Here is a 27,057-nt window from a genome sequence, read left to right on the forward strand (position 1 = left end):
CTTGGTCGCCTGGGTGGTGCCAGTTCGATGCTGGTACTCCTTGTTGGAGAACGACACGATCTTCTCATTGGCACGTTGCGCCTTGGTCACCTTGACACCATCTTGCTCCTGGATGGATGGTTGACCGGGTGCCCGAATGACAGCGGTGAAGATCGATCCCACACCAGGGTCGATCCCGATCCATGTGGTCCGAGAGTCGTCAATGGGACCGACCCTGGTCTGGATCTTCTTCTCGGGAGTGAGCTTGGGTGTCTTGTCGTCCTTGTCTGTGGATTCTGGCTTGGCATCAGGATCCTTCATCAGGATCTTGTACCTGAGTGTGGTGATTGAGCACCCGACCCCATCGGTGGTGATCTTGCAACCAAAGAGCTGCTTTCCCTTCTCCCTGGCACCAAAGAGTCTCGGATCCAGCTTGAAGTTGGTCTGCCAGAAGGTCTCTTGCTTTGTGGTGCCATTGACCTTGGTCTTCAGGTCGTCCCACTTGAGACCAGTGCCAGTCTGGTATCCAAGGATCTCCCACAATGCTGTGGTGTCGAGCTTGACATAATTGGCTCGGGCATCGCAGAGCGGGACCAAGGTACACTTTGCTCGAGGGTGGTTCTCACCACGACACCCAAATCCCTACCACACCCGAGATGCAGTTCAAGATCAGTGGTACCATCGCTATTCCTCTATCTCTCTCACTCAGGCACAAACCACAATTGATCTCACGAGCGGCCAGAATGGAATATCACCGGAGCTGGACTTTGTGCCCAGTACAATGGCTGCTTCACAAACCCGGACGGAACATATAGCCTTGATACCCCGAGCCAACTGCCTCCTGTTACAAACAGTAACGATTTGTCTGCTATACAACCAATCTTGTGCACGGAATGCGTACAGAGCTCGATCATATGGCTGGTAGCCAATCCCAATATTGATCCAAATTGGGCGAACTATTGTTCGTCGATTGATACCTCATCTCCCTGGTTTGTGGAGCCAATTTCATCCCTTCTGCTTCCAATGTTACCCAGGCCGCAGCATCTGCTCCTCCTGCTAAATCAGCACCCGCCCAATTGCAACATCGGCCCCGGTTCCAGCTGCAACTACTTCCAAGAGCTCCGCCGACACTTTCAAAATCTCGTTGGGAGCCGCCATTTTTTGGCAGCGCAGCGCTCATTGCCGCCGATCACAGTTACGTCACACTACGCAGACAATCCTTTAGAGCGGCTGAGGCGGCTGAAAGTGTTCTCCTTTGCCTGCCAGCCTTCTTGGTTGGTCTTTCTTCAGCAACCATCAGCAACCGGGAGCAGTTTGCCGCGAAAAATCAGGTGCAATGGACCACCGCACTAACGAAGACAAGCGCATCGAGCGGCTGAACAAAAAGCTCAAGCCTTTCTTTGACGAGAAGCTCAAGCACAAGCAGAGACTCGCCAATTTCTTGACGTTTTTGGGTGAGCTGCGGGAGAATGCCGGCTCGGACACGCGGGACTGGTCGCGCTGCAGTGTTGGCGCAGAGGGGATAGTCTTGCGCCAGCACATTGCTCCCTGACTTGAAGCCCGTGCGAACGTGAAAAGGAACAGGCAAAATCGATTTTATGACATTGGTGACGACGAGAAGCGGACTCGGGGAAGGGTTTGTGGCGAAAGACGCGGACAGAATCTCGCATTGAAACGACGGGCTCTTCATCGATCCGATAGACGCCACGGACGACACCGACCAAACAAAATATTTCCAGGAGCATGGCCAGAAGATCTGGGAAGTTTCGCGGGAAACTTTTTGGTATCATGCCGAAAAAATCAAAAGTAAGCACGGCGTCAATGCCAATCTGCGCGACGGCGTGAGCAAATCCGACACCTGAGATCCGTGGCGGCTTGAACGAATCTGAGAATAGGTAGAGCACGATGTCGGCATTGATCTGGTTGCATCGCATTCTACGGTTGAATCATAGACAAAGAGAAGCCGGATAAGCAGTCCAAGACGCTTCTCAAGGACCTGGGCGAGCTTCTAAAGCCCATTACGGTTGCAAGCAAGCTCTTTTTCTTCTCGCCAAGTACCTTTGCGTCTGGGTGGCAGGGTGATCAAATCAGTAAGTGAATCAGGAGCAACAGATGCGGCCAATTTGGTCTACTACAGCGAACAGGGACCCATTCAGAGCGGAATTCGATACTGGGGCTGATAATCATACCATTTTCCAATGTCTTCTCAAATAGTGGCCGTTCTCGAGGCTCTTGCCGTCAGCGACAACCATTGCCGTCTCAGAATCGAGGGCTTCAAGCTTCTGCTGCTATATTTGAATGCGCTTCAGATAGAAGCGGAGCGGCCCATCTCTCTCTATCGAAGATATATCACTTTCCATGTTTTCGTCGTTCCCCCTGCCGTCGTCTTCGGGGAAGTTGCCGACCAGCCGTCACGACAGCTTGGGTCGGGCCAGCACTGTTCCCTCGCGCCGTGCCTCGAGATCGGCAAGCTACGACGGACCATCAACAAAGAAAGACGAGGCGAGAGCGAGTGAGTGCTGTAGTTATCAATTCTCTATTTATTCACCAGTGACAGACAATCGGATGCTTGTGAGCCAAGCACGGACACGCTGCCGCGCTGACATATACTCTACACGAATTCTAATGATGCTGCTCGATGTAGATTCAGTCTCAGGGGCGACTCCGCCGCCGATCGTTCAAAACTCTGCACCTATGAATGCAAGAGACTCGTTGGACCTGCTTGAGGAAATATTCAGCAACATGGTTGGTCTGTCCGTTCTGGCGAGTCCGGACGGTGATGGACAGGATGACGATGGCCAGGGACTCGGAACTCTTCGCTTCATGTGGAAGATATTTTCAAGATACTATCTCTCGGTGCTGTTTCCATTGGAGGCAGTAGACAAGGAAAGACAAAGTGGGACCGCTGAGGCACAGTCCGGAGGTGAGCTTGTGGCGCGCTATTATTGGTCGTTAACTGCTGGTCGATCACGAGGAGGTTAGAGCGACCTTTGTTTATCAGTGCCGGAACTGAAACTGTGCCGTCCGCGACCCCAAATTCTATGTAAAATCGTAGTAGCCTTCATCACATGCCCGCCTCAGATCCTGTTGGCGTTGATCAACTTTTTGATCAAGTACGGACTTGACTCGCTCCAAACCACCGCCAAGATATCGGGCGACGCGTTGGGCGGACAGCCAACGCCGCAGCAAGCTACCAATATGGCGGTCATTGGAGGCAGCGCCACCAGCAAGCTCACGAACGGCAATCTTCTGCATCACCTGTTGTTCGGCTGTGAAGAAAATCGCGAGATGATCCACGAATGGATTCGCCAATGCTTCTTGGTTCCGTTTTTCTGGTCCGACATTATCCGTGGCGGAATGTTTGTCCTCAAGTCCCTACTCTTTTGTCCGGTATGGCAAAGTGCGCAGAGCTTTGTTGCTTCGGGCTTGAAGACAAAGCCGTGACAAGTAACGAGCAAACGAACCAACAGGATATTGCAGAGACTTTAGCGATCTAACACTGCCGGCACTGGTTGTATAGAGTGATGAGCGTCCTCAGTTTCTCCAACATATCGTGTAGGTACTTGCCGCAGTGTTCGCAGAGCGTGAGTAATCGTGGCTCACACCAACGGTCTCGTCTGCCCTAGCAACCCAATCGAAGATTCGGGATTGAGACCACCTGCATCGGCGCAGGTGTACATCCAAAGATATATCAAGTATCTGGGAGCAGTCTTCCTCGAAAGGGGCGATTCAATCGAATTTTCTGACGCCCAATTCTCAGTGTCTCTGGAAGTGCTGTTTTTTTTTCAAGTGCTTGCAATGAGCGTCCCTATCCCGATGTCACCTGGGACCTGGGATGTGCTCATGTCAACGCTACTCCATGTCCAAGAGCAAGTTATGTGTTGTGCGGACAAATATGATCTGTTCAAAGCATCAAGTCTGGCCGACGAAGTTGCCGATAATCTGATTGAAACGCTGCTATGCCTGTGGGCCCGCAGAGTCGATACACCAATTGGCTTCTGGAGCTCTCTAAAGAATCAACTCGAAAGGAGTACTCGATGGATACAGACTATTAACCAATGGGGGGTATGTGCGAGCGGCATATTGCACGCTTGAGGATTGAAGTCAAGTGTTCAATCGCATCTCGACCGAATAACGCGGCACTGGACGTAACACCACCTTATTCTTGACTTTGCCCAGAAAATCATGTCAAAGCTGACCAAGATCGTATCACACATGACGTACAATGTAAACTTGGATGGGTCCACGAAGGAGGACAGCGAGGGAGGTCGCCTCAAGCACCGATCTCACCTCGGTAAGGGCCGAGCCCGCACGATCAACTCTGGAAGCCCATCGAGCGCCATTATGATCGATGGGCCTGTACCTGGAGCCGGAGGCGGAGGAGGTGCCGCCGATTTGGTCAATATCCCTGTTGAGGATATCAAGGCAAAGTATGGGGTCCAAATCACGACACTCAGGACTCCAGAGATGTCCGCAGATGAGTTGAGGATGAAGGACTCTCCTCCAGACTCTCCAAACGCTCATGCAAAGGCTGGGTGGCACGATTCGCCATCTTCTTCCGTTGGGCTTATTCGAGATGTAAGTAACGAAGCATACCTCTGTTCTGCATGCAAAGTACGCCGGCGCTTATCAGCCAATCGCTTGCTAACTGGGTTGCTTCGTCGCAGAACATCTTCAAGGATATCAAGACAACCTCCATCCACTCAATAATGTCGCTGAGTAACGATTATGCACTAACTTCATTGGAAGGATACAGGTCAGTGGACAGCTTGAGCTCGCTTTTGGTGCCGCTACATTAAAGGGTGCCAGCACTCTGCTTGACGTATATTCTCATCGTTTTTGTGGATCAGCAACAGCGGCTCGCTGTCGGTCAGTCACAGCACTGTTTTGAATCAATTCTCTCAGCTCGGGCAAGTCCCGTGGACCTCTGAGGGTGCACTATCGGTTTGGAAGAACATGCTGTGCATTATCGGCGATATCAATGGCATACAGGTTTGCGTTTGATCTGCGGCATCTAGAATCATTGCGGCTGCACGATTGGCTTCTCTTGGTGAGCTCATATCCTCTGCTCATCTGAAGATGAACTAATGATTGAAATCACTGTGTTATATCTTGAGCAGAACCCATCGTTTCACTCCGAGGCTGTCAATTGGGTTGTCATTATATGGGAAACACTCTTGAAGGTGTGTGGGATCATTACTGCTATGCACTCGCGAGGGCCACAAAGCGTAATGCAGTGGAGCGAGTTTACGTACTGGAAAAGCCGGTATTGCCGCAACTTAAAACACTCAATCGACGGCTCCTGCAGATACGCAGCATGCAACCGTATGAGAACTCGGTGATGCCTCCCTTGTTCGAGGTTGCGCCTTGGATCTTCAAAGCTGCTGAGACAGCAAGGTATCATTGCTTGGTGTTCAATGAATCCAGAGTGACACTTTAAATATGGCAATGCTGATTCACCAGGCATGCTCTTCCTGCCGAATGTTTACTAGCGAGGGGTCAGATGGTAAATCGAGTGCATACGGATGCATGTGCCGCTGCATGTGTCGATGTCACGACCAGCCATTCAACCCAAAGTACTACTCATACTTTTACCATCTGATCACCAAGGTAGGTCACAGATGCAGGCAAGGTCGTGATTGTTCACATTCTCACAAATCGCTTTCCATGAACGGCCCAGGGTTTGGCAGGAACGGACACCAAAGTCATCTATGCAATTATATCGAACTGCACAAATTTGTTTACTCTCTGTTTGCCGGGGAGCCATGTTCTCATTCCTCACTTTTTGAGCTGCATCCGCCGCCTGGTATGTTTGACGCGAGATCCGAGAGCTAGTGACCGATATCTATAACTGCGACGGGCGATCGCTTACTCTGACTGTTCAATCCCAGCTGCTTCCTCTCTCTATCGGCGTCATTCCAGTCTTCCGAGACCACGGAGTCGTGCCAGAAAATGTCCGTCAGAGCGCTATCACCATAATATCGTCTCTGCTTTGTTATGGCTCGTTCTTTTCCGAACATGAACTGACTGGAAAGTCGCCGTCAACAACGAGTAGAAGCGAGGATGCATCAATTGCGAGCCGTCGGACAAGCAACCTACTCTCAAGGCTTGAGCGAAACCCGAGCACTCTGAATGATAGATCCATATATAATGCCCTCAGCAGCGACCTGTACTGCTTGCTGAACGATATGGTTTATTCAGACCCGATATTGGGCTCAAACAGCCATTCGACCGAGTGCTACACGATGCTTCTCAGTGCAATCGCCGTTTTGGGATACTGCGAAAGCTACAGAGGGTGCGTACGACTTGTCGCAATACCTGTGCAATTACTGAGATGCTGACACTTGATGCTTGCTTGATACAGCTCAGAGGCCATTCTTCCAACAAAATGTATACAAACACTACTTGATCATTTGTCGCAAAACAACACCGCGATTGTCGATGCTTCTGTCGATGGGCTCTTGCTCTTCACCGACAAAAAGATGACACGATCGATTCATCCGGTAAGTGAGCAAAGTTCGATCGTATTGGCGCGTGCTTGGGGTTTAAAGGACACCTTGTCAAGCCGATTATGCGTTCTTCACGGATATCATGTGGAGTCAATCACGCACTGCATGGGTCTTGGTGTTGTACTCTTGAAATGTAATACAAAATCGGACTGCTGACCTTACTTGGCGTTGCTCACAAACGATCCTGGGCTGTTATGTCGAATCGTGCCCTGTGAACGACTACATATGCCTTTGGCATGCGCAAACTAACACGGAAGAGCACGCTACAAGCCGTTGTTGATGGCTTGACTATGGCAATCACAGAGCATATATATCTGCCACCAACAATGAGGAGCACAAAAATCGAAAACCTGACGCGGCTATTCAAGTGCTTGATCAACTGGGTTATGGCATACTCCGTGGAGATCTTTTCGAAGCCGCAGCTTGCACAGCAAATATTTCGAGTCCTGGATACAGCTTTAAACATAGATTCGGTAGGCCAAGACGAACAAAGCCCGCAGCGTCGATTGCAAAACGTCTGGTGACATTAAGGCCCGACGAGAACGCAAAAATGCTTGCGGATTCTGCACATTGCCCGGATAAATCTGAGTGATTGCTGAAGAGGGACTCTGCATTCTCTCTTTAGCCGACTAATACGGCTCGCATAAGTGCGATTGATGGAAACAGTCGCGTGCAGCAACAAAAGCGTTCGACATCGAGAGATCGATACGATGCGCCTGCCAATCCACCAGTCCAAGGCATATTGCGAGGATCAAGTAGCGGGCAGGTCTCGGACAAATTCGATCCAAGTACCGCAACGAGCAAAAACGAAGACTCGGACGCCATTGCGGCGATCAAGGTTGGTCTTTCGTGATTAATGTTGCTCCATCCTCTGAAACTAACCTCCGACGACCGACACATCCAAAGGAAATCGGAAGCAATGCTCTCCTGCATCTACTACATCATGTTGGCCACTTTTCTCCACCGTATGGTCCTGAGATCATATCCAGGTAAGGACAGTAACAGCAACTGGCTGGCGGATACACGGGGCAATCGGCTATGCTAAGCATGATGATGTTTTCAGCTTGATAGCAGATCCCGCCTTCGGGGAAGATGAGCAAGCTGAGAGGGATGAGTATCTATATTTTAGCCACGACGACAGCACCTTGGTCTCCGTCAACAATTATAGATCCAGTCCATCGACATGTATGTGCGGTTTCTCTTCGTTGACTCACCGTCATTCCCGGATGTGCAAGCGATGGTTCTGATCCATATTGTGGAGAAATTGTCGAGCACTAGCAATGACGGTGAATCTGCATACTTTCCACCTAGGTCCAAAAACAAGGCTTATTTTTCGGAACGTCACCGGCAAATACACATGGGACAGCCAACTTTTTTATGAGGAAGAGCCACGCAGTCGAGTGGAACACCACGAGAGCACAGCCGAGGGTAGTAGCGTCAGCAGCTCAGAGTTTCTCGGCGTCAAGAACGAGCTGCTGCTTGGCCACGACATCAAAATAGAGCAAACCAGGCGCGAATTTCTCCCGTAAGACGAGTGCGATGCGGTGGTTCAGACCACATGAAATGTACGGTGGATTCAGCCGTCAAGCGATTGCTAATGGCAAAGTTACGCTTCATAGAGACCACGTTACATATTCAAGAGATACATACACGATGCCTGAATGGCATCCCTATGGAGGAGCTGAGTCGGCGGACATGCTAGTTGAACTGCTAAAATAGTAAGTCTGGCTGGCTCAAAGACCCTTGAGTGTGGTAGATGCAGTTTCGAGAGCAGCCGTCTCACATAGAGTGGTAATCCGACTGCGCCACTCACCTGGAACTGGCTTCCATTTCCATTTCCATTTCCATTTCAATTTCCATTTCCATTTCCATTTCCATTTCCATTTCAATTTCCATTTCCATTTCCATTTCCATTTCCATTTCAATTTCCATTTCCATTTCCATTTCCATTTCAATTTCCATTTCCATTTCCATTTCCATTTATATTTATATTTCCGTTCAGCATCGGCAACAACCATCCGGACTGTCTCCTCGAAGGGCAGCCATCAGATTTGGATACTCCGGCGAACAATCTGAGTGCAGTGTCCGGCGACATAGCGGAGACGTCGGCGATGGTCAAAACCCAAGTCGAGGAAGAAGAGGACGTCCAACAGCTATGGGAGCAAGTTGTGAACGGAAGATACTTGCCATGTTTTTCTCCGCAAAGGGACCAGTTTGCCGAAGCAAGAGAGGCTGCAGGAGACGACAATCATCCTCTTGAGCGGCGTCGATCGCAACGGAGGCTTCAGCATATGGCTCGCTTGTCGCAGCCGGTGCGGCCACCAAAGCCTGACCACAAAGGGCCAGAGACATGCTTTCAGCAGCCCAGGCTGTTGCTGGGGCATCTTGGACTGCTCAACTTTGACGGCCTCAAGGACGGATTCCTCCATATGTTGACGAAATGTCCGCCTTTGTACCGAGACATCAAGGGCCTAGACAAGAAATACGGGTGCGTTGCGGTGCCAGAGGATTGTTGTGATGCCGCTGGAGTTGGTGTAGCTGAGTGCTTCGTTTGAATTTATACAGACGTGAGGCGATCAAGCTTGCCATCATATACGTTGGACCTGGACAAGAGGACGAGCAGAGCATATTCCGAAACAGTCGCGGGAGCACCGAATACGAGGAATTTGTGTCGAGTCTTGGCTGGAAAGTAAGTATAGTGCCCATCATCAACGTCAAGCGATGGACAGGAAGATGGATCCAATGCGCTTGCAATGGCGCGCTGCTTGGATTGATAACAATAGCCTGTAACTAATCGTCAACATCGATCAGATCAACCTCTCTTCGCATCCGGGCTACATGGGGGGGTTGGAGCGAAACCAAACCACGGGAAAAGAAGCAACATATTATTGCGATTCGACCTTCGAGATGGTCTTTCATGACATCACCAAGATGCCAAACGATCCTGATGATCCAAAACAATTGAAAAAGGTGATTCCACTCATCCCCCAATCATGCAACGGCGCTGCAGGGTGCTGAGACAAAGCAGCGACCAAGCGATCGACTGCAACACAAGGCATTATCTGCCCAATTCCTCCTGCGCTGTAATAGAAAGGGGTGTGGGAAAAATGGAATGGGTTGATAAGGCCCTTGGCGTGGTGTCTGGCTGCTTCGCGGGACCTCTATTGATTTCATCCGCATGGCCGCTGTTTCATGCAACATCCAGAAACGCCACATCGGAAACGATCACGTCCACATTGTTTGGAACGAGCATTTTCGGGACTACCGCAAGGGAACGATCGGGGGTGATTTTGGCAACGCGCAGATCATTATACGACCACTGGTGAACGGACTCTTTGCCATCAACATCGAGCGAGACGCCAAAGTTCCAAAGTTTGGCCCGCTCCACGATCAAATGGTTGTGTCCAAGCAAATCCTGGGTCCACTCACACGGTGGACAGCGGTGCAGGCGTACAGATCGACTATGGGATCAACCCAGGGTGGCATTGTATACCAGCACCCGTTCAACCAGCGATTTGGTGACATCAAGATCATCACTTCACGACACAAGGCCCCCAAGTGGACGTACGAGAGCCACTTGAACAGCGTGTTTATGAACCCAAAAGGCTGCGCCGAAACAAGATATCAATAAAACACATCCGATATCAATTGAAGAGCGAGATGCCGGGGACCACGGGGTCCTGATGGCTAGTGCGCCGCCGTGGCGGCGCACAATAAAGAAAGAAAAAAAAAATCCGATATCAATGCCGCTATTCACAACTTGAGCTGTGCAACTGTATGATCGTTTAATGAAGACAATCCATTTGAAGCACGTTATATCGCGGATCGTACAACAGGCAAGATATAGACGGACGCTATGTCGGAGCCAAGATGCTGAGCGAGGACCGGACGAGCGGACAGTGATAGCGATGGAAAGAAATCTCAGGGAGTAATTGGAAGAGGGGGGAGCTTGATTGAGAGCGCCTTATTCACAAACGAATGAGGGGAGTCGCTCAGCACCGGCATGCAGCTGGCGCTGGTCAGAGCTTATCATCTATTCGCCCATTCACTTGAGCCGCAAATATCCACGGACTTCCATGAGGAACGAGACAAGGGCGGCGCTGTACGGTTTGAATGCGCGGCTCATGACTCCATTGCGGGAAGTGGGACCAAGGCTTTGGTGCAGACGCTCAGATTCCTCGGCAGCGGCCGTAAGCAGCTGGAAGGCACTCATCAGCCGAGATCGAATATCAGGTGACTCTTGATGTTCAACGATACGATGGACGGCTTGCATATATACCGCCTATGGAAACAAAATTCATCGAAATCAGCACCATTGATCCATCAAATGGACTACACCATAAATGCCTTGACCGGACGGCTGAAGCGAGTCCAAGACCGCTCGCGTGATGGAATTAACGATGTTCGGCAGCGAATGACTAGAATGGTGGTAATGAAATGTACGCTGCCGTTACCTTGCGTGCCAGGGTGAGGCCAAAAAGTGCCTCGCTCGCGGCCTCCATCAAATCATAGTTGAAGCTTTTGAACAAGAGAATGTCGAACACCTGGAGGAGAAACTGATCGAGAATAGCAGCACTAGCCTCGCCAAGAACCACACCTGAGTGCAGAGTGCCTGTGATTAATGATCTTTGCTTCAACTGTAGAATGCCGCACATATTCTCGAGAGAATGATCGGGGTTGTAAACGAGTTGAAAGCTCGGAACGCAGAGACTGAACCTACCGGCACGGTGCTGTTCCCAGTACTTGAAGAGTGCCAGGCGAGCTACTGCGGAGAATGAGCCACGGGCGATGCCTAGAACATGGGTGCTGTGGAGTCAAAGATAATACACGACAATGCGGATCTGGCTCGTTCATTGCCACAATATACAAAACCAGAATCAAGAATCAAGACAGTTGTCCATTGGGAAAAGGATATCTGTTGAGACCGAATTCCAATGTCTTCATCATATTACTGATCATCTGGCTAGGCAGCTGATCGAATCGATGGGGGTAGGTGTCGAGAAGCTGACCAATGGTACTGACAAGGTTGAGGCAAAGCGAGGCATTCTGTGGTTCGAAGTCAGCGACGGTTGGATCAGTCGATATCGTTCTGATCAATCTACGGACGAGCTTGAGACAGAGGCAGGAGCGCAAGACAACCTACATTGAGCATGTCCGCTGTGATCAGCGGGATAACGTGGCTGATGCCATAGTATACGACATCCTGCACTTCCAAATGGCCTGGGTCGCTCGGAGTGGTGATTGTGCCTGAGCGAGATGATACTAGAGGATCGCGGGCGACGTGCAGCAAATGCCATTGGAGTGTCAGGAGAGCATATCCATCATTCGATATGGGTGTTCGTCGGAAGAAACATCAGCAGTCCGTGCCACGAGTGCCGCGTTCACATACGCCAAGTACACTCATTCTAAAGTCACGAGGTGGCAATTGCGAGCGTTTAGAGAGGCGTGGCTATAAACTCGCTACCAACCATCCTGAGCGCTGCCCCAGTCTATCAGCTCAGAGAGGAGGACCAGAACGGCTTTGATGTCATCGAGAATTTCGTCTTCTTCTCCTTTATCCTGTCGTCGGACTCGCCCTGTCGAAGGAACGGAGGAAAAGATCATTCAGTACATGGAGAATTCTCACTACGATTGATTATTGTGGGCGTGGGGGTTCGTCCGCGAGCCACAAGCCGCCTGAGCAAGAGGCACGACAAGGCGTACGAATGTGCACGGTTCAGAACGTCAAGTCAGCACCTGAGTTGTTTTCGGTATAGACTCTGATAAGATCAATCGTTGCCTTGAAAAGTTGCTGGAGACAGTCGACGGCGAGCATATCAAGAGCCTGTGGTTGCCATTATATGTTATGGGGATTGCCGTATGGGGAGGGGTACGCAGGTAGAGCCTTTGCTCAAGTCACAGGCGGCGCATCCTCGGGTGCATTGGGCTTTGAGGAATATCGAATGCCTACTAGATGGGACACCAGTGTCTGGAAGAATTGCAGCAAGTAGATCTCCACTTGTGGGTTGTTCCGATAATAGTGGAGAAGCTTCAGACAAGTATCGAATTGCTTGGCGCTCATGCCGAAAATAGCGACGGAGCTGTATTCATCCGCAGATAGGTGGACGCCGATGTACATCTAGGATGAGGATTGATAGTAAGCTCATGAGTCAAAGCAGCGACTTGTTTGCTGTATCAGGCTTGTCCCCACACAATCAAGCGGATAAAGGAGGCGCTTAGGTGCCAGTCGGATGCGCTCCTACACTACCTCCATGACATTAATGAGCTCCAATGCGATTTCGGGATTCTCGTAATTTGTCGAGTTGATTTGTTGAATGATATGATCCAAACGGCTCTGGTGGCAAGAGACCAATAAATGCCTCGGCTGTGATACTTGGGCGACAGCTCATAGAGCAACTCACCTCGATAGCACTCGAAAGATTGGAAAAGTAGAGTGCTTTGAAGTGATCGGATGATACATGTGTCGCAATCGTTGTGATGGCTTGAATGAGGGAGCTACGGAGATGCGGAGATCGGGCTGTTAGGGTTGCTTGGCGAGAGACGATAAAGAATGGCGTGGTTTGAAAGCCGACGTACCAGTGAATAGAGGACGGAAAACTTCCCAGGTTTTGGAAGAGGAAGGTAACAAGCTCCAGGAAAGGCTGCTGTTCAAACAGAGCATTCCGGATACGGTTCATGTTGGCATAGGTTTCCAGAACCGAGACTGTCTGTAGATTCATAGAACAAGAAAGCAGTCAGCTCATCGGAAACAAATGTTTCTCAACTAGCTGAGCAAAGTTGGTACTAACGATCTGGAGAACGCCTTCGTCAGAGTTCCACAGATGAAAATTGCCATGAAGATTTCTCAGAATGATATTCAGTGTTTCGACACCAAAGGTAGTCGCGGTGGGGCTAGAGATATTCAAGTCAAAAGGGGCGCGTAAGTGGGCGAGTGAAGTCGGTCAAAGCCAACAGGCCCACAGCCCGACCAGCTCATCAAGTCGTGATTGTATGCTGGATAAATGGAGCACTAAAGGAGCGCCCCAAGGAAACCAGCGACTGGGCTTGAGTCACCCCCAGTGATCTTGGCATCGAGTGGGATCATTCGACACATACCCGTTGGATGCGCTTGTGATATCCTCCATACAGAGATAAGTCCGTGACCAGCGATCGACGAACCATGTTATGTTTTCAGTCAAAAGCGGGCTTAGATACAAGGCCTTGACAGAAAGAACTGTGTTAGATGAGGATCAGTGGGTCGCGGAGTGATCTGAATTGGTGGACGCCATACCAAAGGATCGGTCGGCTGAACGTTGACGAGCTCCCAGAGCTGCATCACCGACTGAACAATCGAGCTCAGCATTCCAAAGATCTGGAGAAACAAGCACAGAGATTCGATCGTTAGTCCAAAGATATGATTTGGGAAGCTTTTGAGAAATGAGGAGTTGTGGCAACAGCTTGGGGGGGGGGCAACACCGAAGCAGCGACGCACCTCCTGCTTGTCGAAGGCTTGGGGGACGGCTGGTGTCTCACCGATTCCCGAGTCAGCGCATAAATGTCCACTGATGACAATAAGCCAGCAAAGCTGCTCGTTAAGCGTGGTCGAGATGCCTAAAGCAAGCGCATCAAGGAGTGAGCAAAGAGTGGGCAAGTGGTGGCCAGGGTCGACATAGTTGTGAAGCGGTATACTGACCAGCACCACCGAGCAGCGTGCTGCTCCTGAATTGCTCAAGCGCACCGGCCCAAAGCGTAGCGAGCTTGGAAAGGGAGCCAATAGCACTGACACGACCGAGCGTGGTGATGTAGAGAAGCTGGTCGCCATAGAGATCGCGATCACGGATACCGATGGTATCATCGGCGTCATCGTCATCAACTCGGGCGGCAAGAGTCAGACGACGATCCACATAGAGCTGAAAGCAGCGTGCTCCGAGTGCCTCGAGAAAGACTTGGAGTCGAGAGTGATTCTGGATACCGGACGGCGGATTGGAGCCGACGTAGAAGCCTAGATCGAATACTGAAGAGTCCGCCAATAAATAGACACGAATGCTGATTTCATTCGACAACGTCCGATTCGGTGCCATATGCATCCATGGCTGTATATGGGCGTGCAGCCCCACCAGCCGATTCGTTGGTGGATACGGTCACCCACCAAATGCCGACCACATGACCAGGAGCTCATCCGTTGCAGCAAGCCAATGGTCTCCGTCGTCAAGGGTGTCGAATTTGCTGAGGCACATTTCAGTCATGCGCCCCAGTTCAGAGAAAAATTGCTCGGATTCGCCCGTCGAGATGATGTCTTCCAGCTTGGAGTAGAGAAGAATGCGACGAGCGATCTGACAGAGGCCGATCAACTCGGACCCAGCCTCGTCGGTTTCAACATCCATGATGGAGAAATTCTTCACTAACTGCAATACTCCGGCACAGAGGGAAACGTAGTGGCGAAGGCGAGTGTCCTTTTCTGCAAGAAGAGGCCCGCTCAGCGAAGAATAGCGGATCAAGATCGACCGAGAAAGATGGGCATGGTTGGAAGCGAGTAGCCTGGTGTGAAGCTTGCGAATCCATCATTCAAGAGGTGCGCATGGTCGGAGTTAGTCCAGATGATCAAGTTACCCACCCCCACCACCAACAAATGCAGCTCGAATGATCAAAAATAAGGCACTGAGAGAAAGGTCTACACGAGACGAAATTCTTATTGCGATCGACAGATTCCTGGCAACAACGCTCTACACACGGCGTTGAGCGATACCTGTAAGATGGTTGAGAGGACTTCGGAGTCGAGCAGTTGCGTTTTCCATGATTCAGGAAATCGGGTGGGTGCCACTTCAGCGTCGTACGTGTCTTCATCGAGCTGATGCTCCTCAAAGTCGCCAGAAAGCCCAGCGTTTTCTGATTCACAGTCGGCCCAGAGTAACCACAAACACACCAGAAGATCAGAAATCACGAGTCGCCTAGTCGTCCATACTGACTGTACAAGAGACTCGCCCATGTGTCCCGAGACATTGACAACGATGAACTCGCACAATGGGAACAACACCTACTTGTGGGAGCGAAATCCCAAGATAAAATCGCTTCCAGAATGACGGCGGCCAAGACGTCACTGCTATCCAGTTGCGGCTTTTGGGCGAGGGAGACGCGCAGCATTTTTTGAACCAGCTCAAAGACAGAGCGCAGGTCGTTGCTCTGTCATCGGAAAGGATGAGATCGATCGGAATTGGATTGTCGCATCGTTGGAGGGTAACCGATGGATATGGTGTGTAAATGACTGGCGCAACCGTACCTCGAATGCTTCGCGGCAGCTCGCATGAAACACCCATGGAAGGCCAACCGACGACATGCGCTTGCTTTGAAACTCATCCAGAAGTAGCTTGAGGAAGGCAAGGCCAACAAGGCGCTAGGTTGATGCAGGCCGAGGTTAAAAGCCGGGGCAAACAGAGTTATTTCCAAAAGCGGGGAGTCGTTGTCAGGACCACCTCCCAACTTACGATATATCCATCGGTCGCAACCATCGACGATAGGGTGTGGAGGAGGGACTGCCTTTCCTCTCGTGTATCATAGAGCCATCCTCGTTTGACAATTATAGCCGCACTCCGGAGGAGATTGGTGCGAGAGTAATCGAGTGCGCTTGAAAGATCAGGACGGGACGGCCAGAGTCAGCGACGCAGCGGAATCGTGGCTCCCCCCCCCATCGACACACGGGTCTCGGTTGCCTGGTCGTTGAATGATTGACATACCTATCAGGGGCCTGCAAGACTCGGTTGATCAAATAGTCTCGAAGACCCTGAATTTCGGACTTTGGCCGGATACTGTATTCTTTAGCCGCGAGCTCGGAGAGAGCACTCGAAGCGAAGAATAGCGTCTGACTGGATTCGGTTTTCTCTAGTATATGAAGAGAGTCAAGTCAACAATCGGGATATGAGGAGGAGTGTTGAAATATGCATATGACCGTACCGATGATGTATTGGCAATGTAATACGGCGTTTGGAATGCTTTTGAACTCCTCGAGCGCCTTCTCGGCGGCGGGTCGTGCAGCAGGTCTCTGTCAAGGTGGATGAAGGCGAATACATAAGGATCGCTCTGCCCAACGCCATGCAGCACAACGCTGTGGTTGCAGTCTCAAGAACCAACCTGGAGCTCGGCGACAATGTGCTCGAAGTGGACTCGGGTTTGCTCGGCGTCCATGGCGGCGGCTTGAGTCCGTGGCGGTCTGCAATGGATGATCGCAAGAAAGAAGATTGGAGACAGGCCAACTCGCGGCTGCTCATCTCGGTCACCCGAAAGTCACGTTGTATGTAGCGCAGCAAAAGTTGGAATCCGGCCATGGTCTGTTGACGGCATTTGGTATCGTCTTGAGCCGATTGATGGTGGTGGTGGGCGATTGGTGTGGAGGAATGACCAATTGTATCATTGTTGGAAGCTCCACTCCGATTGCGGACAAGAACCGCCACCATCTGAATCTCTCTGGTTGGAAACCTAGTCAAGCGTGGCTGTGTGTCAGCGAGATGACATGATCGTTTGGCTATCAGGCAAGACTCGCCTTGACAAGATGTCTTCCCACTGATTGAGCGAGCGATGCGTTTCTGGATCCGAATCGAGGACGCCACTGTGCAGTATCTCTGCCAGCCCAAAATGCGCCGGTTTTGAGGAGATTCTTTCTTCCCCAAGGGCAGAACCAGCCATCGTCGCTATTTTCTCGCCAGATGGCTCCCCTCAAGCGAAAGACACCAGCCAGGCGACCAAGTGGATCCAGAGCACCCACAAGATCCTTGGTCTGCAGCAATGGATGAGCACCACACCAAGTCCCAAGATCCCTGGGTTGGATCCCTTCCTGCAATACATTCGCCATGTGTTCGATGGAGACATGCTGGACAAACAGCTGTACTTCAGCCTGACCCGGCGACGGCGATTCAAGCGACCCGATCTCCACAGCAAGCGACAGCGCACCGTCCACGAGATGTGCAAGCGAGTCATCGACCAGGCACCAAAGGAGACCGAAGTGGTGATTGCCTTTGGGAATGCATCCTGGAAACAGGGGAAGGGATACGCATCCAGCCCACGGAGACTCAGGTTTGCCAAGTATTTCGAGCAGTTCCACCACCACCAGAGACGCCCACCAGACCGATCCGTCTCCAAGATCCATGTGTGCTCGGTGAACGAGTTCAGCACATCGCAGGTGTGCTCACATTGTCGGGAAGCCAAGCGACTCGAGTCACCCGAGCATCTTGATATCGAGAAACCACACTTTGTCCGGAGCTGTGCAAGCTGCCATACGCTGTGGGATCGAGACATCAATGCAGCCAGGAACATGATCTCGGTATGCCAGTCGATCATTGCCACAGGAGATCGACCGGGTGTATTCAAGACTGTGCTTCCGGACCCACCCAAAACAAAGAGATTGCCAACGAAGACAGGAGTGCAATCGCATGGCCTGCCCACTGGGCCTACAAGTCAGTCAGCGGGCTTCAGAAGCCAGAAAGTGACTGTCCCGTTCCTCTCTGGATATACTGTAACACATTATCCCTCATTCCACTTGGAGCTTTGATAGCAATCTATCCTCCGGGGCGGAATCACTAGAGCTCTTGGATCTCGAACTAGGCCACATACGGTGGAGCACACTCCAGCCGGTGCGATTTGCAAAGGCCTCACCCGTGTCTGATGGCTGTGCTGGTGTTTCGTTTCTGGGAAGGCTGCGAGGGCCGATTGCGCTCCCTCCAAAGCTAGAACTAGACTGCCCCTGGCCATTTGAGCTGGGCTCGACATTGATAGACCAATCTTTTGGTCCATTCGAATGGCTGTTGGTAGGCTGTTGCGGTGGGCCTGTTGCAACTGCCGGCTGCTGTTGCTGAAGTCCATCACTTTCATCGGTGCCTTCCTCGCTCTCCTCCCAGCGGTGCCAGATCTTGGTTCTGTGAAATCCATGGATTCGATACTCTCGGTATCCAGTGAAGAGCTTGACCGGATCGTACACAACATGATCGCTGTTTCTGCTCTGGCGAGACTGGCGCTCGCGGATAATCAAAAAGTTGGCTGTCACCAGTTCGTCACTCTTGTGTCGAGTGGCACTCGTCTCCTGTGGCTTGAAGTGGGCCGACAGCGTCCGGTTCGATGATCCTCGGTCGTTTTCGGTGGTTTGCTCGGCAACCGAATTGGGCATCGTCGAACCGGTTGTCGCGGAGGTGTGTGTTGTCGATCTGGATGCTATCGGGCTGGGTGTGATCGAGCTGACGACAACAGATCTGGTGTGCTTCAACGGCATCGGAACGCCCATGGACAGTTTGGGAGTCAGGGCGCATAGCCTCATGACAATAATTGAAGGCCAGAGGAAGGGAATCAGGCTGGACGAGAACTTCATCCGGCGATTGATATCGTAGGAAGGGACTCTGGAATCGATGTGGGTGACGAGCCTGGAGAGAGTGAAAGAGAGGAAGATAGAGTCAGCAGAATTGCATCGCCAAGTCACAGAAGAAATGATCTGGGGTCGATCGAGGCCGAAGCTACTCCCTCCCCCCCGGCAGTACACTTGGATAATTGCAGTCTCGAGAGACATTCGGCATTGGCCCCGTGTACTGAAACTAGCACGTACACAGTCCATTGATAGTGCCACGCGGTTTCAGAACGCTCGTAGATTTCCATAAAAGTTTTGTTAAGCATGGCGATAAAGAGATTCAGCAGCAAGATGGCTGCACGATGACAGGCCGGGAGTGCAGAGCAGATGGTTCCCATGTAGCAGATGGAATGAACGGGAGCCTGGTTAGCATCCGCCGCGCCAACATCCACGAAATATCTCGGCAACGAACACCGTACCAGTGATAATTTGGTAGACGAGATAGAATATCAAGGTCATGGTGGTATCATCGGCATTGGAAAAGTCGTCGAGGGGCTGTCCCTGTCCAAAGAGGAACCTAGAAACGCAGCAGGTCGAGTCAGTCTCGACTCGCTCTCCAACGCATCCTCTCCATCAGCATCATCTGGAGAGATCCTCCAACCTCCTTCATGCAATGCCGCGCTTGATGGCGCACAGTGTCCATAAACCGGCCTTACCCGAATTGCGACAGAAGAGCGATGGATGCGCTTGTCCAGTGTGTTGCGTTGGGATTATTGTTTCCCGCAGAGTTTCTCATCTGGAGACTAAAGATTTGAGCACTCGAGAAAAAGGCAATGCCGTAGATAATCGACCAGCTGACCAGGTCTTTGGTGATGCAGTTCCACGCGGCAACCACCAGTGTACCCAGGTTGGCGAACCCGATCGCATAGTAGAGGGAGCGGAGCCATCCGACCAAGGCAAGGAACCCAATCAGGATGCTCTCGACGTGGTACTGGGTTGAAAGGTCTGGGAAGGTGAAGACGTTGTGCCTGATCAAGACGACTGCTGTCGTCAAGAAAACCAAGGTCCATGTCGTGAAGGTGTAGTACCATATCAGGACCCTGGAGATGATGAGCGTTCGTCGGGGTTGTCGGGGCCGTCGGGGTCGCAGTCGCCGGGGTTGCATAATAGATGTGACTCTCTCCCAGATGGCTTTCGGCTGAGCGGCGGCGCCATTTTTGGTGTTGGAGCCATTTTTGTAGCTGGGCCACTGGATCATAGTGGTGGTGCAGGCGACCTCGCGAAGGAACATAAATCCCACCAGTATGATTGTCACAGCCTCCAAGAACGCTCGGGCGTACTCACGAGCGGTCTTCCCAGGATCGCCCGTGGTTGTCAGGTAGTTGGGCCACTCAGCATAGTGGGATGGCAACAACAAAAATGCCGCCGAGAAGGAGATGATAAAGACTATGTGAATGACGGTATCGAAGACGAATGTCCGTCGAACATGGGTCTCCCACTTGACTCGCAAGACCGAGTGGATAATTGGATGGACCAAGATGTCCGAGAATCCGCCATCGATGGCCATTTGGATGGCGGACTTGTGATGGATGGTCGGAGAAAACTTGACACCGAGGTGAAAGTACACTCTTTCAGATGCATCGGGATTATCTGAGGCATCAGGCGACCTGGCAGGAACAGCCTGGTGATCGTACTGGCTACTTGGAGTGTTCGTCATTGCGGCACTTCCCGAAAAGGTTTTTCCCGGACCCTTGGAGACTTTGTCGTTCATCAGAGCGATCTGGTTTTCGAGATAATCCGATGAAGTAAACTCCTTATCTCTCCATGTGTCGATTTCGTCAACGCGGAACATGTAGGACCTGGAGATTCCAAACTGGACACAAACCGAGGCATGAGCATAGCCAGCACGAGACGTCGGCCCATAACCCTCGGCCCATAGCCCTAGGCTGTTTGCGGACCAAGCATCTCGGGAGTATCCCGTGTCGAGCCAACCACAGCCATAGCCATGCTCACCTCCCATAGTGGAACCTTGAGAGTGTCCAGGATGCCAACGTGCCCTCGATGTATTCCGACAAGGAACGGCGTCATCCCGTCTTTGTTTCGGATGTTGAACGGATGATATTCGGAGTCGCGGCCATAGTGTGTGTCGCAGTAATCGACAATGATGTCCCAGCTGCTCTCGTTGCCGTTTTTCGGGCTGAACAGGCCCCAGTAGGCGAGAATCTGTTGAAATAGCAAAAGGTAAGGCGATGGCAGAATGATATTAGGGCGCCGAGGCTCTACGTGAAAGCTGCCTTGTGTGGCTCGACTCCGACGGTGTCGGTCTGATTTAGATAGCCACCGTGATTTATGACAAGCTGCGGCTCGACGATGGAGTGGTAGCAGAACGACCAAGAACAATACTCACATGCAGCACAGTATTACCTGGAAAGTATGAGTGCAGCGGTGAGCACAGGCCGGTGTTAGTGAATCCAGACAAGTGAACGACCCGTCAATAGCTGGTCGACTGCTGGCCGACTGCTGGTCGACTGCTGGTCGACTGCTAGCCGGCCCAAGCATCCTTACCATCGCCCTCGATTCGGCACGAGGGAGATACCGCCTTGTTTGTTAACGCCATGTTCAACAGCTTCTTCAGGATATCGATTGATCCCGCGACAGCTGCAAAAGCTCTGTATGGAAGAGCACAATGACAAAGTCAGGGAAATTCTGCCAGAGTCTCGAGACCGAGATGCCGTGTGAGAGTGGAGACTGATTCAGGTGTGCGGACGAGAGAGATACCCACAACGCCGACTTGCTGTAGTTCGTGTCAAATGATAGTTGATCGGAACACATGTGGGGAGTTGGGCACATAGAGGTACAATGCAAGAGTCAGAGTCATGCCCATGGGGATCGTGGGCAGCGGCATCAACGTATAGAGCGGACAAAATGTACCCCACCCTCGACAGGTTCGTCATCGTCTGCGAGGACTGATACGTCGTTGTACATCCTCGAAAGGCTTCCTGTCGATGGAGCACGACCAAGTACTTACCCATAGTACATGAAGCCGCCGCTTTCGTCAGGACGGAAGGCATGCCCGTTGAGGACACACACCTCGGCGGCTTCGTTACCGGCGGCCGTAGCTTTAACATTGGGGACATGCATTTGATCGGATGTGATAGCAAAGACTTCGTCCTTGAGGGCACCACACTTGCAAGATTGCTCATGCTGTTTCTCAAAGCAGCACTTGAGGATGGCACCATTCGCCACAAGCAGCTCGAACATGTGGAACCGGTTCTTGGCAGCAGCAAGATGAAGCGGTGTCTCGCCCTTGTACCGCTCATTGGCGTAGCTTCGATTGACGAGCCCTTCGTCGTTGCAGATCAATGCCGTGGCAATCTTGTGCCACCCCAAGTCCTCGGAGTCGTCTTGGCAATGAAGAATAGCGGCATGGAGCAGAGTTTCGCCTTCGACTCCAGTGCCTTGAATCTCCTGGCGGAGCTGCTGGCTGGTTTGTTGCTCCGGGGTGATGCCTGCGTGCGTGCAAAATTCATCAAAGTTGCCTTCGCGGACGGCCTTCCACAGGGGCTTGCTCTGGTGCTGATATTGGTCGAAGGCTGGACGCAGCACAGCAAATGGGCGAGGGAAAACGGACAAAGGGGGAAAGGAAGGGAAAGGTCAGCATCCCTTGCCTTCGCCGTGCATCTGCCTGCAAACCGAATCACCTTGTCAGACAAAGGAACTCTCTGACGGCGTCCATACCTCGCTTCTGGCCGAGCTCCGGGGCCTCTGGAAAGCCAAACATGACAAGAGGCAAGCCAGGGGAAAGACGGGAGCTGCCAACGGGGGATCAACGGGGGATCAACGGGGGATCAACGGGGGGTCAACGAGGAGGAGGGGTCAAAAGCGGAGACTTGACAACCGGCTGATGGACAGACACAGAAAGAACGGAGCAAGTCGAGGTGGGCTCGAGATGATCGATGACGGCGAAGAGAGCTGGTGCGAGACGAGCGCAAGACAGAAGCCGGAGGGCCAAAGGCACGAAAGGGGTCGGGCGAGCGTTGGGCGAGGGAATATATATATATGGGCTCTGGTGGATGAAACAGTGCGGTCAGTGGAGCTGGTGGAGCACTTGAGTTTGTGTCAGGTATGCGCTGCTTGGCTCCACCGACCGATGGCGAGTATCGGCTGAGGCATGATACCGACTGACCAGGAGCAGCTGGTTCGGCCCGACAGAGAAGCGGAAAGTGTGCAGCGACTGTCGTCGGGCTGCTCCGGCTTCTCTGGCTGTTCCTCTGGCTGTTCCTCTGGCTGTTCCTCTGGCTCCGAATCTGCTCGTCGTTGGGACGAACGAGGGAACGCTTTCCGACATGGCTGTCCTGTCGAGCGACGTCGCATCCACCAGCCGGGATCCCCCGAGAGCGCGCTTGGGTTCACTGTCATGCACGTTTTGGGGATCTGGTGGCTTGGCGCAGATACCCAAATGAGGGTGTGGGCTGTTGCGGGGGGGGGATGCAGCTTGCAAAGAGACCGAACAGCAAACGGAGAAGCATGAGGGCCCATGGCTGCCTCGCGGAATCGACGCAGGACCGAGTCCCGTCTGCACCCGGATACCGTTGGAAGCCGTTACGAAACGGCGGAGATACCCGCCAGGACACCTGTAAAAGCATGCCTGTGCGCATGGGCCGAGTGGTATCTGGTCTGTTCTTGGCAGCGGAATGTGGATACCGGTGCGGGCATAGAAGTGAGACGGCCGCAATATGCATGGGGCCCGGCGACATTCCGTGACGATAGGTCGATGATACCCCATTGATGTGCTGTATGCGATCGACCCTGAGACAAGCGCGGCGCACATTTTGACAGCATGCCCCAAGCGAATCGGGACTCTGCTTTTGAGTCGGGATGTCGCTTTGTTCTGGATCCCGAATGCACCCCTGTTCATCATGACCAACAATGCGTCCAAAGAGATCGATTGGTGTATGCAAGACTGTGCTCCCAAATCCGACCCAAACCCACTCGATTGCCGACCAAGGTTGGGAAACAGTCGCAAAACCTTCACGCCGAGGACCAGCGATCGCTGCACTGAAAGCAGTGGTTGAGGCGAACGATACCCAAGGACAGCATTACCCCGTTCTGAGCATGCTATGCTCTTGGATGAGCCGAATCGATGCCGCATTGGATCGGCCTGGCGAGCAGGCACATGGCCCAACTAACAGCCCAAGATGCCTGGTGCTCAGGGGAGTGCTGTGGACGTTGGGGCGACGTCGTTTGCCGCCAAAAACACTGAGTTCTCGATCTCAAGCTCGGTGCATGCAATTTGGCTTGGTCGGAGGGCCCGTTCATTCAGTAGCACATGCCGTGGGTGCTCAATGCGGATGGTTTTGTACTCAACACGGAGCTCCGGGGGCGGGATCTGAACGAAGGGTAGGGGAGGATCGCCCGTCAGCCCGTCCGTCAGCTCGGCCGGTTCATTCTTTCAACAAGCTCGACCAGCCAAGTTTGAGTTGGTGTTTTTCGCCGACATTCTCCCGCTTGGCCAACGTCCCACCCAACGCCTGCGGCACATACCTCGCCTGTTCCAGTCGGATCTTCATATTTGGCATTGATGACGCTCAGGATTGGCAGAGCAACTGACAGGACGTCGTTGGAGTTGAATACAGCCCGATCGATGTTGAAGACACTGAGAGCAAAAACGTTGCGGCTCTGATCGATTGCGATGAACGATCTTGGTGGTTCAAAGGATCGTTGTTTGTTGGGCATCGGTAAGTGGTTGCCTCGTCATACCCACTTCTCAGGAAGCGACTTTCGCCTCGCACAGGCATGAAGGACTCCCAGAGCTAGTCTCCAGCCGCCTGTTTCGAATATCTCAACCCGAGGTTTCGCCATGAATGCACAACCGAGCTTACCCTGGTAACGCGAGATTGTGCCGGACCGATGCTACAATTTTGCATACAAATACGGCGTCTGGGTTGCAGCCCTCTAGCAATTGGCTAATGTCGGTCACAACCTTGGTGCATTTGATGGCGGAAAAGTATGCCGGAAGACTGGTATAGCCTGCTAGCTTGCCTGCATCCAACCACAAATCGGAGCTCGTCTTGATCTGGAGTTCCCCAAGGGTACCATTCCGATGACCGCCGCGGGCAATGGTGAGCCATCAGTGACGCTTCGTGTTGTTCTGTGGTCGCTAACAAGGATTCAGTCTGCACCATCCGATCTCGGCAGCCACACCAACCTACCCGGTCAATCTCGTGGGCCATAGTCCGCAGCAACTCTGTGATCCGTTCAACGTTCACATTCCACGATACCGACAAACGGGATATGCCCTGATCATGGCTCCGGCTGGTTCCGGCTGTCATACATGGATCGATTTTCTCGACCCGGCGCCAGTCCTGAACGGCCTTATCGTACTGCTCGGTATACTGAAAGAGCTGCCCGCCAGAAAGCTCGGTGAGTTGCCCGCGGAATACACACCAGAATTACAGCACTGGCCATGGCATTACTATTCGCCGGCATCACACACAGTGTCAATGTGCTTCACCTACTGTGGCTCGATTGTAGTAGAGGTCAACGTTGATAGTGTCGCCCATCACCGAATCCTGCCCCCCCCCCAAAAAAAAAAGAGACCAGAGCCGTGGAGTTATGAGTGTACAGAAGCGCCAGGGCCGAAACAAGCGCCAATGCCTATGGGACATCTGTTTGCCGTGCACAAGCTACTGGGATGCAAGATGTCTCTGCTGCGTACCGCCCGATTATAGGCGCTCAGGGCCCGCTTCAAATCCGAGCTGTCGAGTGAATTGCTGAAGAAGAGCTTCAGGTAGGCAGTCCCCAGGCCATCTTTTGGCCAGACACGATCAGTCAGCGAACTTCATTCGGCGGAAAGAGTCGCCACAATAAACGATGCAAAACGGCCCCAGTTCTGAAGATCTTCAGATAACGTTGGGCCTCTCTGTCGACCTGCTGATCAGTCAGACACCTACTCCAGAGCAGAGGATCGTCGAGGTTCGACGCAAGTGCCTCCTTGCACAGTACCAGGCTTTCCTGCAAACTCTTCTGGACATCCGTGGCTTATGATACGAGAGCCAGTCCGACGGGATTAGCCAGCCCTGCTTCAATTATGCATCTCCCATCGTCTTCGGCACCGCAGCCCGATTACCTTGCCCGCTCTGTCGCAATAGTTGAGCGAGACTCAAGAGCAGCTCCTTGGAGCGAGCCTGTGTAAAGAGCGAGGACGAAAAAATGCTCAGAGAACAGCATGGCCGGGCCAGGTCGGATCAACGAGCCGCCATCTACCATGCAACACATCGAGAATGAGCGCATTCAGTGCCGGCGACCTTGGATAGTCCGGCTTCGAAACATCGCCGGGCATTTTCCAGGTCCAGCTTCTTCCAAAAGCACTCGCCGAGACAGTTCCAGGCCTCGGAAGCTCCCGGATTCAGCTTGAGGCATTTGGACAGATCTTGCTCTGCTTGAGGGGAGTATCCCGAAAGACAGTTGAACAGCTGGCCGCGTAGCAAATAGAATCGACCCCGCTGATGGGCCGAGGGCCGGAACAAACGTGGATGCGGTGATGACGCTGTCTGTGTCTGTGGGTGAGGAGGAGGCGACGAGCCCAGCTGCGAGAAGGCCGGTGCTCCGCTGTAGCCTGGGTTGTGTCGAGAACCGGACGAGCGCCATGCGGCAGACGGGTAAGAGCAAGCGAGCGTTCGAGGGCGGTTTAGAGGGCAGAGAATGGCGGTGTATCCTGCGTATCAGCTGCAGGCAGCACTGACCGATCTGTGCTGGCTCGAGCCCCATCTGGGCCGCGGCGGTGTTGAAGGATTCCAGAGCTGTCTCAATCTCCTTGAATAGCCATGCTGTTCTCTCGGCTTCGAGATCGGACGGCAGGATGTCTGGAGGGAACGAGTCGAGCGGATGGTCCAGGAAGAACCGATCCCTTCGCAGGACCACCACAGAAAGGACCGTCTGTAAGGATTCGAGCGAATGATCGAAATCGCTTGCGTCATCGGAGGACTTGTGGGTTTCTGAGGCAGATGCAGCCGATGGATCGGCAGCTGGTGGATCAGCAGCCGTATCGACGTCGGCGCTGCTATTGTTCGCTGTGTGGCTGCGGTTGGTCATGCCAAGGGAAAGATCAGGCAAGACAGGTGAGCACCAGCGAGGCCCGCCAAAGCGACATGAACCCCGGCGAGGTGGGGAATGGTGAATGCAATGACAAAGTAGAACCCGAGACGAGACACCCTGTTTGGGTACTTTCTCTGGGCCCCGAATACACACCGTTCACCATTCACCTTT

The 27,057-nt window shown here is 52.4% G+C and overlaps 5 protein-coding genes across 5 annotated transcripts; 1 reads left to right on the plus strand and 4 right to left on the minus strand.

Annotated features, from left to right (window-relative positions):
- Positions 1–1,315: 1,315 nt before the first annotated feature.
- Positions 1,316–10,352, plus strand: BJ171DRAFT_634486 (uncharacterized protein; the record flags this gene model as incomplete). The annotated part of the gene is made up of 27 exons (XM_053115681.1): positions 1,316–1,433; positions 1,681–1,785; positions 1,932–2,069; positions 2,194–2,418; positions 2,624–2,902; positions 3,035–3,369; positions 3,500–3,534; positions 3,606–3,674; positions 3,957–4,044; positions 4,159–4,557; positions 4,647–4,698; positions 5,059–5,162; positions 5,542–5,589; positions 5,660–5,785; positions 5,871–6,274; positions 6,344–6,482; positions 6,746–6,961; positions 7,165–7,326; positions 7,395–7,477; positions 7,618–7,673; positions 7,800–8,013; positions 8,108–8,206; positions 8,491–8,656; positions 8,798–8,976; positions 9,054–9,177; positions 9,300–9,458; positions 9,694–10,352. The coding sequence occupies 27 exons, from the start codon at positions 1,316–1,318 to the stop codon at positions 10,117–10,119; spliced, it is 4,548 nt and encodes a 1,515-aa protein (XP_052962792.1). The 3' UTR covers positions 10,120–10,352.
- Positions 10,165–16,709, minus strand: BJ171DRAFT_522834 (armadillo-type protein). Its single transcript, XM_053112514.1, has 24 exons — positions 16,593–16,709; positions 16,416–16,503; positions 16,199–16,343; positions 15,950–16,088; positions 15,745–15,858; positions 15,506–15,647; positions 15,214–15,353; positions 14,617–15,016; positions 14,161–14,481; positions 13,960–14,078; positions 13,759–13,839; positions 13,584–13,687; positions 13,277–13,379; positions 13,065–13,195; positions 12,890–12,983; positions 12,736–12,822; positions 12,439–12,606; positions 12,225–12,312; positions 11,957–12,064; positions 11,632–11,750; positions 11,404–11,534; positions 11,209–11,291; positions 10,943–11,085; positions 10,165–10,770 (listed from the first exon to the last, which is right to left on the minus strand). Exons 1-24 carry the CDS (start codon positions 16,644–16,646, stop codon positions 10,534–10,536), a joined length of 3,339 nt encoding a protein of 1,112 aa, XP_052962793.1. The 5' UTR covers positions 16,647–16,709; the 3' UTR covers positions 10,165–10,533.
- Positions 16,710–17,057: 348 nt separating this feature from the next.
- BJ171DRAFT_240803 (uncharacterized protein) lies at positions 17,058–17,890 on the minus strand. The gene has a single exon (XM_053106634.1). It carries the CDS (start codon positions 17,793–17,795, stop codon positions 17,175–17,177), a length of 621 nt encoding a protein of 206 aa, XP_052962794.1. The 5' UTR covers positions 17,796–17,890; the 3' UTR covers positions 17,058–17,174.
- On the minus strand, positions 17,795–22,810 carry BJ171DRAFT_240798 (uncharacterized protein). The gene is made up of 10 exons (XM_053106633.1): positions 22,528–22,810; positions 21,818–22,382; positions 21,572–21,583; positions 21,355–21,458; positions 21,197–21,213; positions 20,803–21,012; positions 19,506–20,662; positions 19,269–19,366; positions 19,048–19,144; positions 17,795–18,868 (listed from the first exon to the last, which is right to left on the minus strand). The coding sequence occupies exons 1-10, from the start codon at positions 22,568–22,570 to the stop codon at positions 17,986–17,988; spliced, it is 3,186 nt and encodes a 1,061-aa protein (XP_052962795.1). The 5' UTR covers positions 22,571–22,810; the 3' UTR covers positions 17,795–17,985.
- A 759-nt stretch (positions 22,811–23,569) lies between these two features.
- Positions 23,570–26,969, minus strand: BJ171DRAFT_522847 (uncharacterized protein). Its single transcript, XM_053112515.1, has 10 exons — positions 26,535–26,969; positions 26,097–26,407; positions 25,919–25,976; positions 25,743–25,829; positions 25,508–25,599; positions 25,308–25,361; positions 25,002–25,193; positions 24,672–24,865; positions 24,334–24,490; positions 23,570–24,178 (listed from the first exon to the last, which is right to left on the minus strand). Exons 1-10 carry the CDS (start codon positions 26,881–26,883, stop codon positions 23,999–24,001), a joined length of 1,674 nt encoding a protein of 557 aa, XP_052962796.1. The 5' UTR covers positions 26,884–26,969; the 3' UTR covers positions 23,570–23,998.
- Between the last annotated feature and the right edge of the window lie 88 nt (positions 26,970–27,057).

Source organism: Polychytrium aggregatum, assembly GCF_025602895.1.
Source record: "Polychytrium aggregatum strain JEL109 chromosome Unknown BJ171scaffold_50, whole genome shotgun sequence".
NCBI lineage: Eukaryota > Fungi > Chytridiomycota > Chytridiomycetes > Polychytriales > Polychytrium > Polychytrium aggregatum.